This window comes from Leguminivora glycinivorella, chromosome 3 (genome assembly GCF_023078275.1).
Source record: "Leguminivora glycinivorella isolate SPB_JAAS2020 chromosome 3, LegGlyc_1.1, whole genome shotgun sequence".
In the NCBI taxonomy this organism is placed as follows: domain Eukaryota; kingdom Metazoa; phylum Arthropoda; class Insecta; order Lepidoptera; family Tortricidae; genus Leguminivora; species Leguminivora glycinivorella.
Window position 1 is genome coordinate 19339741 of NC_062973.1, and position 20060 is coordinate 19359800.

Consider the following 20060-nt stretch of genomic DNA (forward strand, 5'->3'; position numbering starts at 1 on the left):
TACAAATTATCTACAAATCAAATCTCAACTGTCACTTGTCACTACCATATTTCAGGTAATAAAGGCTATTTTTATAATTATTTGTATCAAACTATCGCCTATGATAAGCCTTTAAAGTGTTGATTATAATTTTAGTATAACATTATGATTTCATTTGAAGAATATAATATGTATAACCACTAAAGTGCAATACTTAGTTTTTATTTTACGATAACGTTAAACACTGGGTCCACTGGTCCCAGTTAGCGTCGCAAAAATAAATACTTAAGTAAATATAAATACTTAAATAAATATTTAAGTATGTATATCGTCGCTTAGCACCCATAGTACAAGCTTTGCTTAGTTTGGGGCTAAGTTGATCCGTGTAAGGTGTCCCCAATATTTATTTATTTATTTATTTATTTTAATATAATAAACCGTCCGGGATGCCTCGTAGAAGGGCGAAACACATGTCGAATTTTGTATTTTTTGAGGTGGTTTGTTATATTTATTTGCGTATTAATTTTTGGTGGATGATAAGTACAACGGGTTAGCAATGACTGCCACTTTGTCTATTAACGTATTAGCAGAGTTTTGACATTTTAGAACACATTACTCGATAGCCTAAATGTCACGGAAAATGTGGGAATACGTGAAGTTAGGGCTTGTAGCATTAGAAACTTGGCTTTACTTAAGCTCCGATAACTTTTTCTCAGGTCAGTTGGTCTCGTCTTGGCAACATTTTACATGACATTGTTTTGGTGGGGTGTATATTTGCAGATGACGATATACGACACGGTACAGTATTCGTGCGTGATATTCGACCTCAAACACGCGTCCGCATCGGCTGAGATGCGAGTACGTCACTTCTGTCCGCGCGCGCCCGGGGGGGTAGCCTGCTACTCTTATAGAGGTAAGTTTTTGGCTTGGGAGGCAGGAGCAGCTGATACGCCTATATCTCTCAGTGAAAGTCTGTAAAATACTGTGTGTTTTTCTTCAACAAATAAATAACTTTAATCTAATCTTAAATAGAGGTGGTGTCACGTCCGACCACAGGGAGGATTTTTTTTTTAATCGAAGCCAAATATTATCTCAGATCCTGGATTTGTTGAGCTCAGAATCAGTGATTCAAATCTGATCTAATATGATGGCCAAAATCCGGCCGGATTGAAATTCCTATTTCCATTCTGTAACAGTAGCCGAAGGGCAAGTTTTTACAATACGGTTTGGCTCAGTCGGTAGTGACCCAGCCTGCTGAGCCGCGGTCCTTGGTTCGAATCCCGGTAAGGCCATTTATTTGTGTGATGAGATATTTGTTCCTGAGCCATGGATGTTTTCTATGTATATAATAAGTATGTATTTATCTATTTAAGTATGTATATCGTCGCTTAGCACCCATAGCACAAGCTTTGCTTAGTTTGGGGCTAAGTTGATCTGTATAAGGTGTTCCCAATAGTCAACTCTCACAGGTACACGATTCGACGTAGCCATCGACGTGTTGTTCACTGAGAACTGCATATTGGACATCAGCGTGTACGGCCTGCACGTCAACATGTCACTGCTCGACATCGAGATGTGGAAGTGGGAGGAGGGCACGTACTATGAAGATTTCAGGTACTTTTTAAGAGGGGAAATGTATTGCATGAGTAAGGCGCGAAAACAGACTTAGGAAGTTTATGAGGGACTCTCTACGGTGAAAAGACCCGCGTTTTACCCACTAAAATCCCTTTCCTGTCGTCTATAAGGCGAGGTCCCAGTCACACCGAAGTACTCTTCCGCGACCCAACCTAGTTAACCTTTTTTATAATTTGCAGACGAAACAAAACGCTCCGGTCAAACATTCATGATTTTTTACACATTGGATTTATTTTAAGGCATAAGCTGGTGATCATTTACTTATTGTCTTCAGTGAGCGCACAAGCTGTTATTCGTAATACAACAACTATGGACACGGAATATAATCATATGTATCGCATGTACATTTTTAATACATCCCTATTTCCGGCTCACGTTGTAATTGTACATTTATTTTAAGCAATATATAGTCAGCATTTCCAGTCAAGGAAAACATCGTGAGTAAATACTTATAATGTATATCTGTTTGTGAAGTCCCCAGTCCGCATCAGAATAGCATGGGGACTATAGCCCGAGACTTCTCACGCGAGGGAGGAGGCCTGTGCTCAGCAATAGATCATTATATACGCTCAATAAATTACAATCTGTTTAAATATTCATATTTAATGGTTATCCTTTACTTAAATTTGGCAGATTGACGCCGACAGAGTACCGGGGCCCCACGTATCAAACGCTGGACGGGTTCGAACCGTTGGACGATAGCATGTGGGTGCCGGACTATGACCGCTGGTCTACGGAACCCGTCACGTATGAGACTACAACATCACGATACACTCAAACGGCGAATGGTACGCACGTTCTCCTAAGAACTTATATATATAAACTTTTTTTTATGTCTATCTTTATATATAAACTGACTAGGTTTTAATGAATCAAAAGTGGAAAATTTTATCCTTTGCTGAAACTTGCACTTACGGCTATCTATACTCAATCGCTTTGTTATCAAAGCCACCAACCTCAGCCACAGTCAGCGAGAATTTCCGTAATGATACAAGGTACTACACCTTTAGTGTAGCCAAGCGATAATTCCGTAAAACTTCCAATTGATATCGAAAGTGAATTAAATTATTAACATTTAAAAAAATAAAAGTATTAAAAAAATATGTATTTTCACATAAAAAGTAAATGTTATTCATAAAAGTAATACTTAAAATAATATTTACAATATTATTACGTTTAAACACTCTCATACGTTTAGTACGACGACTCAGAGCTTTAAAGCCCCTTACCCGACGGTGCGGTCTTTCATCATCATTCATTTAGTATTTTGTACTGTGTCTTTAAGGCTAACAATCGATCTAGCTAGAGCAGCTAGGTTATCTCCGAGATAACGGTTTTAGATGTTTTTTGGAACAAAATTGGTCATCCACATATTATATCATGAAATATGCATACTTAGTACTTTTTTTTTAGTGTGTAAGTGTTTTTTAAATATTTTAAAAGTATAATATATGTACATTTTCCTACATACGTTAAATATTTCAGATACTATCACCATTCTGGCATACTCTTTTGTGTCGACCACTACCAAATCGGGGACAACAACGAAAACAAGAAAAAAATTCTCAAGAAAGACCAAACCGCCCAAAGGGATAACATTCTGTAAATATCCACTTCCTTATTTTAATCAAATCACTTTTTTGTTCCTTATATTGACACTGCCTTTAATTTTCTGAGCTATCTTCTTACTTCCTGGGCTTCACGGAAGACCAGCACTGTAGCATTATATGCTGGAGCATATGCTGAGTGGAGTCCTTTTGTGGCCTGTATCTGCAGCATCAGCACTCCAGCACCTTTTGTTATATGATAATAAGCAATATAGTAAAGTATTTAATTCATAAGATTTCTTTTTTTTTCTTTTTTCAAATGTATGTGGTCCTGAATGATGGTTTCTGCAATAAACGTTTTTCTATTCTATTCTCTTCTATTCTTGGGAACATAAATATAATAACAATAATAGGCTAGTTTCCTATACTTAAAATAAAATATTTTAAGCTGTGCACGAAATAAAGCATCAACAAACTGGAAGAAAAATATGGACACTAGTTATGTTTCAACATAATTTCTATTTAATTAGTCAAATAGAAAGATATAAAGTAAATGAATTGTTCGTGACGTCACTCCTCAGATTAATTCCATATTAGCAAATCGTTTTGACAGTTCATAAAAAGAAACTGATTTGACTACTAGGAAACTAGCCTATTAAGGAGGTGATCATGTAGCTGGTGAACAAGTCAAACAATAATAGTGTACCTTTATTTTACACGTTTTTTCCATTAGTCGAAAGGCATACAATAAACTTAAAATGTAATTTTTGTTCTTAATATAATTGTATGTCGCACCGCCTACAATTTCCTTGTTTTGCCCGAAGGTTGACTGGTAGAGAATGCAATTAAGTCCGCCTTGTGTACAATTGCATTTTCTTTGCGCAATAAAGATTAAAATAAATAAATAAAATGTAAAAGTGCCATGCTGCAGAAAAGGACAAGTTTCGACCCTGAATCACTGTCAAACTTTAGTTTTGTACGTACTTAGTGATTAAAATACTTTTTATTTTTACAGGGTCCGCAATAGAATACTTCTTCGTAAACATCTTCTGGAAGGGTTTCATTTGTTGGATCTTCAATTGCTGAAGATATGTACAGTTTATTAGTGGGTCATTCTTGCTGACTCCTGCACCGTTCGACTCGCATTGCTACGTAGCAATTATTAAACTTAGCACAGCTTGATGCCCCTTTACGTGCGCTACTACAAAATAATCAATTGATTTTTGACAATCTTAATTAGCCGAATGGCATAGCGCCATTTTAGAAAAGGACTTTTAGAATTGACAAATCTTAATACTAATAAGAATCGTAGGTACCTCAATTTTATAGCGCCACCTATTAAATACTATAATAACTACATTGATGATGTCTACCAAAAATGTGTATTGACGTGATATCTGATATTAAATATGAAATAGATATTTATTTCATATGAAATATTAAAGAAACACCTATGTCATTTGTTAAAAAATAAAAACACGCAATAATATTTGGGGAAAATATGATATTTTCCACTTCCAGGCTGCGAAACAGAGACATCTAGCTTTATCCCTAAAAGGCCCATAGATTTAAGTGGTACAGTCAGCTGCAGAGAAAAGGAGACCCACGTACAAATTTGTATGCAATGTTTTCTCTGCAGCTGACTGTACACTTTTTTGTTTGGGCTTTGTCAGTCCCGGTATTATATCATCCTTGATAAGAAGTGTACTTTCTGGGGCCCATTTCTCGAAGCTACAAGTTACAATTTACAAGTGGTTATCAATGTCTAAATTGACAAGTTGGAATGAGACTTCCGCTTGTAACTTGTAACTTACAGTTTTGAGATATATGGGCGCCTGGACGTTAGTACTCGTATTATTAATTGTTTTTTATGTAAGTATTGTGTCTGTTTCTGAATAAATCCAAATAAGTTATACATGTGTTTTATTTTACATTTTTGTGCATCTCCATGAACAGAAAATGAAATAAAAATTATATAAATTACCAAAAACTTAAGACTTAAGTTAGCTTGGCAAATAGATACGATCGTTTCCGAGACAATACTATAGCAAAATATTTTGAACTACCTTAATTATCTCTTTTTACCCGACTACGGCAACGTAAAAGGAGGGTTATGATTTTGACCGGTATGTATGTGGGTATGTATGTATGCATGTATGTATGTTCATCCGGTCCCTCATAACTTCTAAAGTACTCATTAGAATTTGACAAACGATATGTCATTCGAATCGTCTTAATCATCCGCTGGTTATAGGCTATTATGACGTCACCGCAAACGAAACATGGCGCCCTCTAGAGGTCATAAAGTAACGAAGCTAAAAAATAAAATGAAGTTAGGATGACATGTTGTATATCATTTGGAAGGGCTTGATTAGCACATTTCATATAGTTAGCTTTTATTCCCAGCTTTACTTGATTCAGGGATCGGAACCCGTTCCCAAATACCATTTGATATCGTTCTTAAACCGTTACCTATAAATTTTGTTCAATGGGAACAAAATAATTTCGGTTACGGTTCTTATATCGTTCCCTAAACGAACGGTTCATTATAAATTTTGTTCAGTGGGAACAAAATAATTTCGGTTTCGGTTCTTATTTCGTTCCCTCAAAGAACAGTTCCTTACAGTAACGTTTAAATGAACGAACAGAATTTTAGCGTTCCTAAAACCAATATTATTTCGTTCCGAGCCGCGCGGGAGTAGGTAGGTATAGCGACTGTAGCGAGCGCCAGAGCCGAACGTTTTCGCCGACGCACGAGCCGCCTTTCGCTGTCTCTTTTTCACACGAAGTTCATGTATATTTCTGTTTCGGTTAGCCGGCCGGCCGCGGCCGGCAATGAAGGTGAAGGTAGGTTGTTTGTTTTGTTTACTTCATTTACTTGAGTTGCAACTTTCGGCGTATAAACAGCGAACGTGCAGTGATAGTGTATGCTTGATATTGAAACTATTAGGATAGGAAGAAACAGCATAGAATATACACCATGTATAAAGGGCGGCAAATTTTAAAATTGTAGGGCTCACCGGCCAATTGTCTTCATAAAACCTGTCTACTTAAAGTTTCACGTTAACGGAATCATTAAAGGATTAAGACGATACAGGAGGCAAGCACGAATTCAGATTTTTAGGTCTTTATCGCCGTCGCGTTGACGGGGGCGGAACCCACAGAGAGGCCCTGTATAGTAAAGTTGTGTGTGCGCGTGGCGCACGCACACAGACGCGTACGCCGGCGGCGCAAGTACTCGCGCTCGAGCCGACCGGCGCCCGCAATCGCTCTCTATAGTCTCTATCTATATTTTTCTAGTTTTGGACTTCTGATTTGCGTATAGTTTTGGACTCCGTGAAGTATACTCGTACTGATTTGAATAGAATGCAAATTTGTCATATTTTAGGTATTCTAAATATTATTCCTTACCTTATACATAATGTAATTATCTTAAAAGGAATCATGATACCGAAATAAAGTTATTCGGTATGTAAAAAACTAAAGCCTTTTCGATGTCAAAAAGAAAGTTTAAAATAATTTTGTGATAAAGTAAATATTTTCTGAAAGGATTGGGTTATACCTAGGGATTGCAATAATATAAAATCCGGATTTTCGGATTATTTTTAGGGCAAAATCCGAACTCCGGATTAAATCCGGATTTTTTTTAGTAACTAAAGCCTGACAAGTTTTTATTTGACCCTGGAAGAGTGTCGCTACTAGGGTATGCAAAAACCGGTTAACTTAAAAAACCGGTTAATAACCGAAACTTTTCCTTCAAAACCGGTTAACCGGTTATTAACCGGTTTTGAGGATTTTTAGTAAATGGCCGTACTACGCAATATGTAATTACCATTACCTTTAAGAATTCTGATGTTGATGATATCGTAGCAGGTATTACTTGCACGATGAAGATCATTTTTATCCAGTTTTTGGAAATTTGGTAAATGCGGAAATTGCTAAAAAAGGCTTGTGTGGTTTGAATGTGATTCGTCAGTTGCGTATTCTAGGCATGTCGCTAAGGTCTACAGCTCCCAGAGCCCCTAGTAAATCTAATAATACAAGCAATTGATGTAAGAAAACCAAGATCTCCATTTTACCTTTCTTTTAAAAAATATAGTTTGAAATATACGGTAGACTCCAGTTACAACGACGCTCAAGGGACCGCTGATATTACGTCGTACTAACCGGATGTCGTACTATTGTGAATTGTTTAGTTAGAAAAGTCCTTTTTAGTATGCGTGCTTGCTGCTTGCTCATCATTTGTAAGTAAAGCTAGTTTATACGCAATCGAAAAATACAAATTGGGTTCTATTTAGCTTATAGAGGTAAGATTAGTCCCGAAACGAACAAATTGTTAAAATTTTAAAAGCAATACTCCAAAAAGTTACGTGGCCACAATGTAATTTTGCTACTTGTAGGCAAGACAGGGGGCCGTGCTTGGGTGGAAGTAGCTTTGTTTCCTCAATTTACTAGTAAAACTAAAAACGTTGTCGCTCGTCGTTGCAATCGGACTTGACGGACGGATTCTGTGTATAATGACGACCGGTCTGGCTCAGTCGGTAGTGACCCTGTCTGCTAAGCCGCGGTCCTGGGTTCGAATCCCGGTAAGGGCATTTATTTGTGTGATGAGCAACACAATGTTTAACACAACACAATTGTGTTGCACAATGTTTAAAATATTTGTTCCTGAGTCATGGATGTTTTCTATGTATATAAGTATGTATTTATCTATTTAAGTATGTATATCGTCGCTTAGCACCCATAGTACAAGCTTTGCTTAGTTTGGGGCTAAGTTGATCTGTGTATAAGGTGTCCCTAATATTAATTTATTATTTATTAAAATGTGTCGTAAAAAGCGGCTGGTCGTTAAAATCGGAGTCGTAATAAACGGATGTACTTTCATACTATCACATACGAAAACCAAATAAATACCTGTGCTTATGTCGTTGTAAGAGGTTGGACGTTAGGTCTATGCGGAGTCGTAATATACTAACCGGACTCTACTGTATTGTATAAAATGTATAATTGAGTAGACTCGGGACTAATTTTTAAAATAAAATCATTACAGATAATAATGTTGTTAATGAAAAGTAATGAATAAATCTTTATTATTACAAAACATTAAATAATTACGTATTTTTGAACCTTTTAATGCCTAATTTTCCAAATTTTGAGAAATAAATACAGTTTCGGTTATTAACCGGTTAGAGACTATAAAAACCGGTTTTTAACAGAGGCCAAAAAGTCTCGGTTAACCGGTTTTTCGGTTAACCGGTTAACCGGTTTGCACACCCTAGTCGCTACAAATCGTTTTCATATGGCAATAATGTGCCGACGTCATGTATAATCGGGACAGCGAGTACTGGGTTTCGTTTCGCGTTAATATTTGTAGAAAATTAAAGCATGGTTTTAGAGAATGACAATTTAATAAGCTAGGTTTGAAGACTTGCTACTTCCACACAGCCTAAAATTCATGAAGCTTGTGCCTGTATCGAAGTCGTCGATGTTTATTTTCTTCTTACGTGGGACCTTGTTTTGTACTGGTGGCGATGATGAAACGGCCTCCTTATTTCTTTAAATATTTTTCACGGCAGAGCTAAATACAGACACCATAAATAAGAACAAAAAATATATTAAGCTAAATCGAAACCAACTAATCATTGCATGAGAACATTATTAGGGTGCCCGCCCCCTACACGTAAAGTGGGGAGAGATTTTTTTTTCATTTCAACCCTGACGTGTGATATACCTATTGTTGGATAGGTATTAAAAAATGAATAGGGGTTTACTACTAACATTTTTTGATATTGTTAATTTTTTCGGAAATAATCGCTCGGAAATGTATGGGACATTTCAGAGGTAAACTTTTGTATGGGCTTTGTCAGTCCCGGTATCTATCGTCCTTGATATTAGGCAAGTCAATGTGCACCTCTAACGACTCTTACGCAGTGGCCATTGAGGCCAATCAATTAAAGGTGAGGAAACAGTCTCAGCTGTTGCCATTAGATTTGGTGAAAATAACATTGATCGCGTTGGATATGGTAAGTATGGTTAAGAAACTAAAGCCTGACCAGAAATATAAATAACTATTGTCAGGCAGGAGTGCGCTGTTATTCTGATGTATGGAGTGACAGTTCAGTATAGTATGATGACTATGAAGAAAATAGTTTTAATGAAATTCCGCTACATGGCGCGTAGTCATATATTTCTGGTCATGCTTTACATGTGTATAAAATAAAACAAAACTTATGAATCTTATGATATAATCTTTCCAGTAATTGCCTATGGGAAAATAACATTGTAGTTACCACTGGTAACGACTTAGTGGTAACTCTGACTAGTGGAATAACCCTTATTTTATAACGATATTTCACTAACGAATGTACCAAAATATGATTGACTTTTACACTGAAGCTATAATTATGATAGAGTACACAATCATAATCTTGATACACATTTAATAATATTTTTCTATTTTATTTTCGAGATCTTCTAAACAAGCCCGTAAATTCTCTTCGGGAACTTGTTCTAACTTTTTTCTTATAACGACTGCAACTATATTACGCTTGCATGAACAAGGGCACATCGCGTCCGGTTCCGGTTCACTATAAATGGATTGCATGGGTTGTGCTCTCTCAAGGACTGCATCTTGGTCCTTAAAAACATTTAAAAACATATCACTATTACAAATTCACACAGATTAAGTAACACACATATTTATACAAATTAGTGCAGATTATATTTTATACAGCTTTCTCACACTATAAGCACTTACATCCAACAATTCTGATGACCTTGACATCAGAATCGCTTGGATATGGGGTAGTTTTTTCTCTATATATATTTTTTTGAAGGCTAGATCTTCATCATCTATGTCAAAGCTTTTATCTGCAATAAAAATATCTTATTTATTTTGCATAATGTACTTACATTTCTAGAAAATTATTACAATAAGTTACAAGCTTTTGAGAATTGGGCCCTTGGTGTATCTACATGGAATACACAACTGTAGTTGGCGAGTGTATTAGTGTCTACACTGTCTACAGACGACCAAACCGACCAAGGTCCAACAAGTACGGGATTGTAAGAGCGGGAGAGCTACGTCAACCGGGGTGGCTTTAGGAAAATTTGGGGTTACTTTGATGGTATTTGAACGGCTTTAAAATTAACATCATTCATTATTTACTGAAACTGTTCATGTAATTAGTAGATAGATAATAGATCAATAAATATTCTTGTAAATCTACCATAGAAAATCGCGAATTTACTTACAGTATGACTTTAAAACTAAATTTTCAAAGTCACCCCTGCGTTTTAAAGCCACCCCGGTTGACCGTATAAGGCTTTCTCATTTTTTTACAAATAACTGCGTCCCTAATTGACATATGTCGGTACGGTCGCCTGTAAGTACCTACTTTAGGAGTGACACCGAATAGGGCTTGTATTGTAATCCGGATATATCCGCTGATTTTGAAATTCGGATAATTTGCACGTTAAAATCCGGATAAAACGAATAATTCGAATATTGTGAATGACAGAAACACCATTGCAATTTTTAAGAAGCTCATTTGGAAAACAAATTTTAAAGTAAAATTAACACATTTACGATATTAAAGCGATTTATATCAAAAATTACTCCTTGAGTGGCACTACTACCTTATTTAATAATAGTCATACTAGTTATGAAAAGAAAGCTGCACTTTTGGATGGAAGCAAGTCGCTTTGCATGGTGATAGTAGACATCATAGTAAACGATTTTTTCCGAGGATATCGAAATTTCATCCCTTAAGAAGCCGAGCGTAGCGAGGTGTTTTATGAAAATGAAAAAAATTCTATCTTTTTATTGTATCGTCCGATTTTGACAAAACGTATCTCAAATGAAAGGTATTAATTTGTATAATTAAAAAAAAATACAAAGAAAAAAAATTTAAAATAAAAGTAAGAAAAAAATAAAAAAGTAAATTTCCGTCTCGCACTGAATAACTTCAAAGAATGACAGACAAAATGTACAATGTCGATATACAAGTTTTTTTTTAATCGAAGACAGATAAATTTTTAGTTGAAAACTGAAGACCGCATCGAAATCAGATCAGCATTTTTTAAGATACAAGTTGCCAAAGTTGGGAAAGATCGCTTTATATGGCCACTTTGAAATTCCTTTGCCAGAAAGTCAGAAATAATATGTTTTTCGGACACAGAAAAATACATAGTAACAGTACACATCAAAATAAAATTAAAAATTCCGAGGATATTATAATTTCATCCCTTAGAACGACGAGCGTAGCGAGGTCGGTTACGAAAACCGAAAAAAAAATCTCATTTTTTTGTACGTCGTCCGATTTTGACAAAACATGTTTCATTTGAAAGGTATTACTTTATGTAACTTAAAAAAAATATTGAAAAAAATTGGAAAAAAAATGTGAGATTTAAAAAAAAAACCTTAATTTTCGTATCACACTGAATAACCGCAAAAAACGGTAGACACGGTGTATAATTTCGATATAAGATTTTTTTAAATTAAAGACAAATAAATGTATGATTATAAACTAAAAACCGAATCGAAATCGAATCAGTAGTTTTTAAGATGCAATTTGTCAAAGTTGGCTTAGTTTGTTTATATGGTCGCTTATAAATTCCTTAGCCAGAAAGTCAGAAACATTATATTTTTCTCACAGTTAAAAGTATGCATAGGTAATAGACATCATAATAAACAATTTTTTACGAGGATATAAAAAATTCATCCCTTGGAAAGCCGAGCGTAGCGATGTCTGTTACGAAAAACAAAAAAAAGGCAGTTTTTTTTATTGGATCGTCTTTGTAAGGGTTTCTAAGGGATGAAATTTTTATATCCTTGTAAAAAAATGTTTATAATGATGTCTATTACCTATGCATACTTTTAACTGTAAGAAAAATATAATGTTTCTGACTTTCTGGCTAAGGAATTTATATTATAACTATTATAAGCGACCATATAAACAAACTAAGCCAACTTTGACAACTTGCATCTTAAAAACTACTGATTCGATTTCGATTCGGTTTTTAGTTTATAATCATGCATTTATTTTTCTTTAATTTAAAAAAATCATATATCGAAATTATACACTGTGTCTACCGTTTTTTGCGGTTATTAAGTGTGATACGAAAATTAAGGTTTTTTTTTTTAAATCTTACATTTTTTTCCAATTTTTTTCAATATATTTTTAAGTTACATAAAGTAATACCTTTCAAATGAAACATGTTTTGTCAAAATCGGACGACGTACAAAAAAATGAGATTTTTTTTCGGTTTTCGTAACCGACCTCGCTACGCTCGTCGTTCTAAGGGATGAAATTATAATATCCTCGGAATTTTTAATTTTAGTTTGATGTGTACTGTTACTATGTATTTTTCTGTGTCAGAAAAACATGTTATTTCTGACTTTCTGGCAAAGGAATTTCAAAGTGGCCATATAAAGCGATCTTTCCCAACTTTGGCAACTTGTATCTTAAAAAATGCTGATCTGATTTCGATGCGGTCTTCAGTTTTCAACTAAAAATTTATCTGTCTTCGATTAAAAAAAACTTGTATATCGACATTGTACATTTTGTCTGTCATTCTTTGAAGTTATTCAGTGCGAGACGGAAATTTACTTTTTTTATTTTTTTCTTACTTTTCTTTTAAATTTTTTTTTCTTTGTATTTTTTTTAAATTACACAAATGAATACCTTTCATTTGAGATACGTTTTGTCAAAATCAGACGATACAATAAAAAGATAGAATTTTTTTCATTTTCATAAAACACCTCGCTACGCTCGGCTTCCTAAGAGATGAAATTTCGATATCCTCGGAAAAAATCGTTTACTATAATGTCTACTATCACCATGCAAAGCGGCTTGCTTCCATCCAAAAGTGCAGCTTCTGACCAAAAATTCTCCATAACAAGTATGACTATAAGTAAATAAATAATAAACAAAAATATTGGGGGACATCTTACATAGATCAACCTAGCCCCAAACTAAGCAAAGCTTGTACTATGGGTGCTAGGCGACGATACGAATACATACTTATATAGATAAATACATACTTATATACACAGAAAACATCCAAGACTCAGGAACAAATATCTATGCTCATTACACAAATAAATGCCCTTACCGGGATTCGAATCCGCCGGGACCGCGGCTTAGCAGGCAGGGTTTTTTTCATGAATATTTGTGGATAATCTCATGTAAATGTATATCAATTTAACTCAATCAATCAAGTGACACTGAGTACCGTATCAAACGCTGCACTTTCATTATTGTTAGCATCCGAATACATTATAAATAAATAAATAAATTGCAAACAGAACTAAAACTGTTCAAATTTTCTGACAAAAAGAAGTCTTCTATGTATCCCGCGGCGGAAGACCTGTTTAGTATTGAACTGCAGAACAAGATGAAGTAGTTAAGCAGATACGCTTTTACATTTTATCCTTTCAAAATAGGTTGCAAGTGTTGCAACACCAAAACTTTTTCGCTGTATACGTAACGTAAGGCCCTCTGGCTAAGAACGTCTACCCGAGAGTCCCAAGTGTAACTGGAATGGAGTCACGAAGTCATCAAAGATAAGAGGTGAAAATTATTAGAGAGAAAGATCATTCAGCCTTGTTATTTAACAAAGCTAAATGGTGTTTGTAATATGTCATAGTTTTTTTTGCATTTGAATAAATCGGCAATGAAAACCTCGTAAATGCAATCTGATATTTAAACAAGGAGTAGGTAGGTAATACCTTTTTTAGGTAATATTCGATCTAAACGATCACAACATGACGTTTTGCCTCATATGGCAATCAGATTATGTCTCTAGCATTAAAATTCATTAATATCAAATATTAGTCAAAATTACATAAAAATAAAATCATATATCTTATGGGCAACTGAAGTCATTTCATAAAAACCGGCCAAGAGCGTGTCGGGCCACGCTCAGTGTAGGGTTCCGTAGTTTTCCGTATTTTTCTCAAAAACTACTGAACCTATCAAGTTCAAAACAATTTTCCTAGAAAGTCTTTATAAAGTTCTACTTTTGTGATTTTTTTCATATTTTTTAAATATATGGTTCAAAAGTTAGAGGGGGGGGGGCGCACTGTTTTTTCCTTTAAGAGCGATTATTTCCGAAAATATTAATATTATCAAAAAAACGATCTAAGTAAACCCTTATTCATTTTTAAATACCTATCCAACGATGTATCACACGTTGGGGTTGGAATGAAAAAAAAAATCTGCCCCCACTTTACATGTAGGGGTGGTACCCTAATAAAACATTTTTTTCCATTTTTTATTTTTGCACTTTGTTGGCGTGATTGATATACATATTGCTACCAAATTTCAGCTTTCTAGTGCTTACGGTTAGTGAGATTATCCGCGGACGGACGGACGGACGGACGGACGGACGGACGGACGGACGGACGGACGGACGGACGGACGGACAGACAGACATGGCGAAGCTATAAGGGTTCCTAGTTGACTACGGAACCCTAAAAAAGGCAAGAATGAAATAACTAAGTAACCTAACCTAACATTAAGGTTACGAACAACAGCTCAAGCCTGATTATAAAATAACAATTTCCTACGACGTATTTTTCGTATCGTAGTACATAATTATGTTACTAATTATGAGATTTATTAAATAAAATAAAAAATATTCGAAATATCCATTTTATCCGAATATCCGGATTTTCAAATATCGAGTCGAATCATCCGGATTTCGAATTGGACGGATAATTGCAAGCCCTAACACCGAACCACCGGGCAGAGTTTCAGTATTTAGGTTCATGAAGGTTTAGTATAGGTAAGTACTTACTCAGTGGCTCATTCTGTGCATCGATCAAGTCATAAATATCATCATTAGTGCCCCTTTCACTCGCAGCAGTATAAGAACATTGGATGAATTGGGATTCTTCGAGTTCTGGGACACGGGAGTGTTGAATACTAAAAACAATTTATTTTTGTGACTAATTGCACATTTCACATCTTTCATTGTGACGTTTTTAGACTAAGGGCCCGTTGCATCAACCACATTTGACACACACATCATCGTCACGCAGCAGACGCCTATGGAACTGTCCATACAATAAAATTTAACGAATGCTTTAACGGTGACAGACGGTTTGGTACAACTGACCCTAAAGGTCCATTGTTGATAGTAGCTGATGTAATTTCTATGGTAATTGACTATCTACAGTACCAACGACACAATTAATGGGAAAGTAGTGTATATTGTACACGCACACGCACACGCACACGCACACGCACACGCACACGCACACGCACACGCACACGCACACGCACACGCACACGCACACGCACACGCACACGCACACGCACACGCACACGCACACACACACACACACACACACACACACACACACACACACACACACACACACACACACACACACACACACACACACACACACACACACACACACCTGAGATGACCGTACCAAGGTCAAATAAGGACGCTCGCTCTTGCTAATAGCGGCGTCCCGTCCTTATTTGACCTTGGACTGTACGATTGCCTGTAAATAAATACTTAAGCGTCGTGACATTACTTAAATTTTAAAATCGGTAAAATTGAAAGCACTAAGTTAAAAGAAAAAAACTTACTTCATTGTGGTTGTGGTGCAGAATGTTTTCGACGTATTTGTTTCGTTCGACGCCACGTTTACTCACCGCTAGTCTCAAATCAAACTAAAGTTACTAAAGTGATGGCCGTGGCCGACACCGCTTGCACTGTTCGTTCAAATTCTTGGAAATAGAAAAACCGAAATAATTTCGTTCCTGCGAACTGTTCTTTAAAGAACGTATCATTTAATTCCGTTCCCGCGAACTGTTCTTTAAAGAACGTATCATTTAATTCTGTTCTTCGGAACAGTTCTCACTCATAAACGTTCGTTCACTGAACGAAAAAGAATACCGGTTAATGGAACCAGAAACGCTAAAGTAAAGTTCTCGGGTCAACGTACGGAACCGTTCCGAAAAAAATACCGGTATCCGATCCCTGACTTGATTACACCGGATAATTCATTGATTTCTCGGAAAAATTTACTATTTGCAAATCCGTAAGCGCTCTGACATAGTTCCATGCATTATCCGACTGCGGTTACACAAGAAGGCTTTTGCCAAAGGAACTAATTTGGCTGCTTTATATAATTATTTTATTAAAGATTTTCAATATTTTTCGACCTACTTTCGTACAGCAAATTGTCATAATATTAAGAACTAGATGAACTTTGACGCTGTTTTGACATTCTGACGTATATCAGTGATTGCAGGAAAACTAGATAAAGGGTATGTTACGTCATCGTGCCATAATGACTTTCTACTACGACAATATATTATGGAAAGCTAGTTAATATGAATATGAACCTGATTGTCAGCTATACCCTAACAAAGTGTCGGGCGAAGCCCGACGCACGCGGTTCTAAGCCGTGCGCCTTGGGCGCCCTCAAACTTAAAGTGTCGGGCAAAGCCCGACGCACGCGGTCCTAAGCTGGGCGCCTTCGGCCCCCTCTAACTTAAAGTCCTGTCCTAAGCCGGTCGCCGATGGCGCCCTGTTACTTAAAGTGTCGGGCGAAGCCCGACGCACGGTGTCCTAAGCCGGGCGCCTTCGGTGCCCTCATAATTAATAAATAAAATGTAACCCCAAAGTAAGTTAAATAAAAAAAGTACAAAAACTAAAACCCGACTACTATAAAATGTGCTCTAAAAAGTATGAAACAAGATAGAATTATTTTATGAAATTATCATGCATGATATTCACAGATGTGTGTTCTTGTCAATACATAAATTCAATGCTACCTCTATATAATAAGTTTTATAAATTTTATATATACTTGCAGAGATTCCGAAAATAACCATGGTCGTATGCCACTTATGTACTTACCTTAAAGGTTTATAATTGTGGCACGCCTATGTCCCATGAAGGGGTTGGCAGAGAACATGAAACTACTCAAGTTTCAGTGCCACTCTTGGCAAATAAGTAAGTAAGTATTAAATATTATTTTACCATTTTACCATTTTACATGTAAAAAATATACAGAATGTTGAGTGAGAGTATAACTAGGTAACAACAGGCGCGGTTTTATCGCTAAAAAGCGATCTATTCCAGACATCCTTAGGGTAGCTGGAAAAAAGGAACAGAAACAAAAGCGAACAGGCAGTGCAAGAACAAGAAATATAGAGAAAACCAACACAAACACATACATATATACCGAATACATAAATAAATATACCTTACATACACATAATACATACATATATAAATAAAAATGGCAACTTAAGATAGAGATAGATAGTATAATTTAAGCTGATTTTTGAAAATTGGAAGAGACTGCTAGTCTTAATTCTACTGGTAAGGAATTCCACAACCGTACAGCCCGGAAGGTAAAAGAGTTGCTATAGAATTTAGAAGTAGATGGTGGAGGAGCAAGCATATGAGTTTGAGAACATCTGATAGAAGAGAGAAACTTGAAACGCTCTTTGAGATAAGGAGGAGTAGAAGGAGTAAAAAGAATGCCAAAAAGAAGGGCGAGTACATGTGAGTCCCGGCGGCGACGAATAGGGAGCCATTTGAGCTGAGAACGGAAGTGAGATACGTGGTCAAATTTGCGCAAGCCGAAAATAAATATTACTATACAAAGATTCTGCAGACGCTCAAGTTTATTGAGTTAATCCTCCGTAACGTCTATATAGCAAATGTCGGCATAATCTAATATGGGCAATAAGACAGATTCAGCAAGCGCAATCTTAGTTGCGAGAGGCTAGAGATTACGAAGTGTACGGAGAGATGCGGCCGCAGCGACCATTTACAAATAAGGGGTTGAAAGAAAACGAAACTGTGACATTGCAGTGACAGGTTGCCAGTCTCTCGCCTACGCCACAATTTAACCCATATCCCACAGTCGCCTTCTACGACACCCACGGGAAGAAAGAGGGTGGTGAAATTCTTAACCCGTCACCACACGGGCACTTGTAAAAATGATTTTAAAAAATCCATTCACACAGATAGACCAAAATATTTTAACACCGATTAATTGTATACACCAATAGTTTAGTCAAAACAAGTGCAGTAATAAATTAAAACAATTGTTCGAATTGCGTCAATCCGATCTGACCAGAAACCCACTATAATTAATCACAGAATGGGGGTTAAATGAAAAATTCACCGCGAGGTGTATTAACAAATCCTGCACGCGGAAACGCCACAAGTGAACTAATATTTTTTATTCTCTAAAAGTGGACGGTTGTTTCAAGCTTAATATGATGATATGTATATGTCGCAGTAAGATAGATAAAGCCGTTATATAGTTATAACCCTAGGAATATAATTATACGTCGTAACATAGTTAAACGAAAGCGATTAATTGCTATCTTACTAGGAATATAACTATAATACTAAACTAGTTTAGTCATATAGTTATATGACTGGATTCAGTTTAGTGAAATGATTGTAGACAGGAGTGCAGCGGTGCGGCGGAGGTATAGTTATAACCCTAGGGATATAAGGGAGCGATTCAGAACCATCTTACTAGGAATATAATTATAATACGGTATTTAAAATTGCAAACGGGACTTAATCGCGTATTACTATGTATTAAGTCCCGTTTGCAATTTTAAATATGTGTAAAAATCGTGAAAGTTTAAATCAGTGTTTTATAATACGTATAGCGGGACGATTTGGAATAACAACATCGTCACTGACGTTAGAACAAAGTTTATTTTGTATCGATCCGAACATAGTACACAAGGTTTGGTTACTAAACAAACGAATCCAAGCTATATTAGTTAAAACGTAACAGTTAGGGCATGCTCCCGGTATTTCCCGGTTCTTGATTTCCCGGGAAATCCCGGTAATTTAATCGCGGTAAGCAAATTTAAACCCAACATTCAAAATGACAAGGTTGTAATTAGGTACGAGTTCAATTTGTTATGACTTATGATAAACATTAAGATTAAACTGACAAACAACGTCAAACTCGTATAACGGAAAAAGTATCGTCCAAGTAACCAGCCAGTATTAATACCCCTAAATACTGAAAAAGGTAAGCAACCTCTAGCAATGCGATATACACAATGTCGCATTACGAATACAATAGAATGGGCACGTAAAAAATAACTAATAATACAAATTAAACAAAAAATATTACCCCCATCAAGATATAGCTCAATCGATTCTACTCTCGATTCTGAACAAACTGATTTCAGGTTTTTAGTGTTAAGTGAAACACGGTGTATAACTATATCCCTAGACTAAGTTTAATCCAGTGATATAATTATATAACTAAACTGGTAACGTATTATAATTATATTCCTAGTAAGATGGTAAGGAATCGCTTTCGTTTAGCTATGTTACGGCATATAATTATATCCCTAGGGTTATAACTATACCTCCGCCGCACCGCCGCACTCCTGCCTACAATCATTTCACTAAACTGGATCCAGTCATATAACTATATGACTAAACTAGTTTAGTATTATAGTTATACTCCTAGTAAGATAGCAATTAATCGCTTTCGTTTAACTATGTTACGACGTATAATTATATTCCTAGGGTTATAACTATATAACGGCTTTATCTATCTTACTGCGACATATACACCGTGTTTTTTTGTTTTCCGTGATACGCATTTTATGTTTACTATCGGGAACCACCCGGTATATTTTTTTTTATAAATTCAAAAAAGAACCAATCTTTTCTTATTTTAAAAACATAAAAGGTATTGTCAAGTGTCTAAGGGCATATGTCAAATACACACAGGCGCGCGCGCGCAATGTACGCGCACACACATTCATTGTGAAATAGAAAACTTATAGAAACTTTCATATCCGTTTAAAGTCACCGTATTTACTTACACTAGATACGCGTATGTCCAATATAAACGCTTGTGGAACGCAG

At 36.0% G+C, this 20060-nt stretch overlaps 1 protein-coding gene across 1 annotated transcript; it reads left to right on the top strand.

Annotated features, from left to right (window-relative positions):
- Positions 1 to 828: 828 nt before the first annotated feature.
- On the top strand, positions 829 to 4535 carry LOC125224889. The gene is made up of 5 exons (XM_048128390.1): positions 829 to 892; positions 1449 to 1593; positions 2248 to 2402; positions 3100 to 3216; positions 4177 to 4535. Exons 1-5 carry the CDS (start codon positions 832 to 834, stop codon positions 4245 to 4247), a joined length of 549 nt encoding a protein of 182 aa, XP_047984347.1. The 5' UTR covers positions 829 to 831; the 3' UTR covers positions 4248 to 4535.
- Positions 4536 to 20060: the final 15525 nt, after the last annotated feature.

What these genes read in the sequence shown, in the direction of transcription:
- LOC125224889 (XM_048128390.1), top strand. Translation starts at nt 832, where the DNA reads ATGCGAGTACGTCACTTCTGTCCGCGCGCGCCCGGGGGGGTAGCCTGC. An exon ending in AGCCTGCTACTCTTATAGAG is followed by an intron (nt 893 to 1,448) that starts GTAAGTTTTTGG and finishes CAACTCTCACAG; the next exon opens with GTACACGATTCGACGTAGCC. An exon ending in GCCCAAAGGGATAACATTCT is followed by an intron (nt 3,217 to 4,176) that starts GTAAATATCCAC and finishes TTATTTTTACAG; the next exon opens with GGTCCGCAATAGAATACTTC.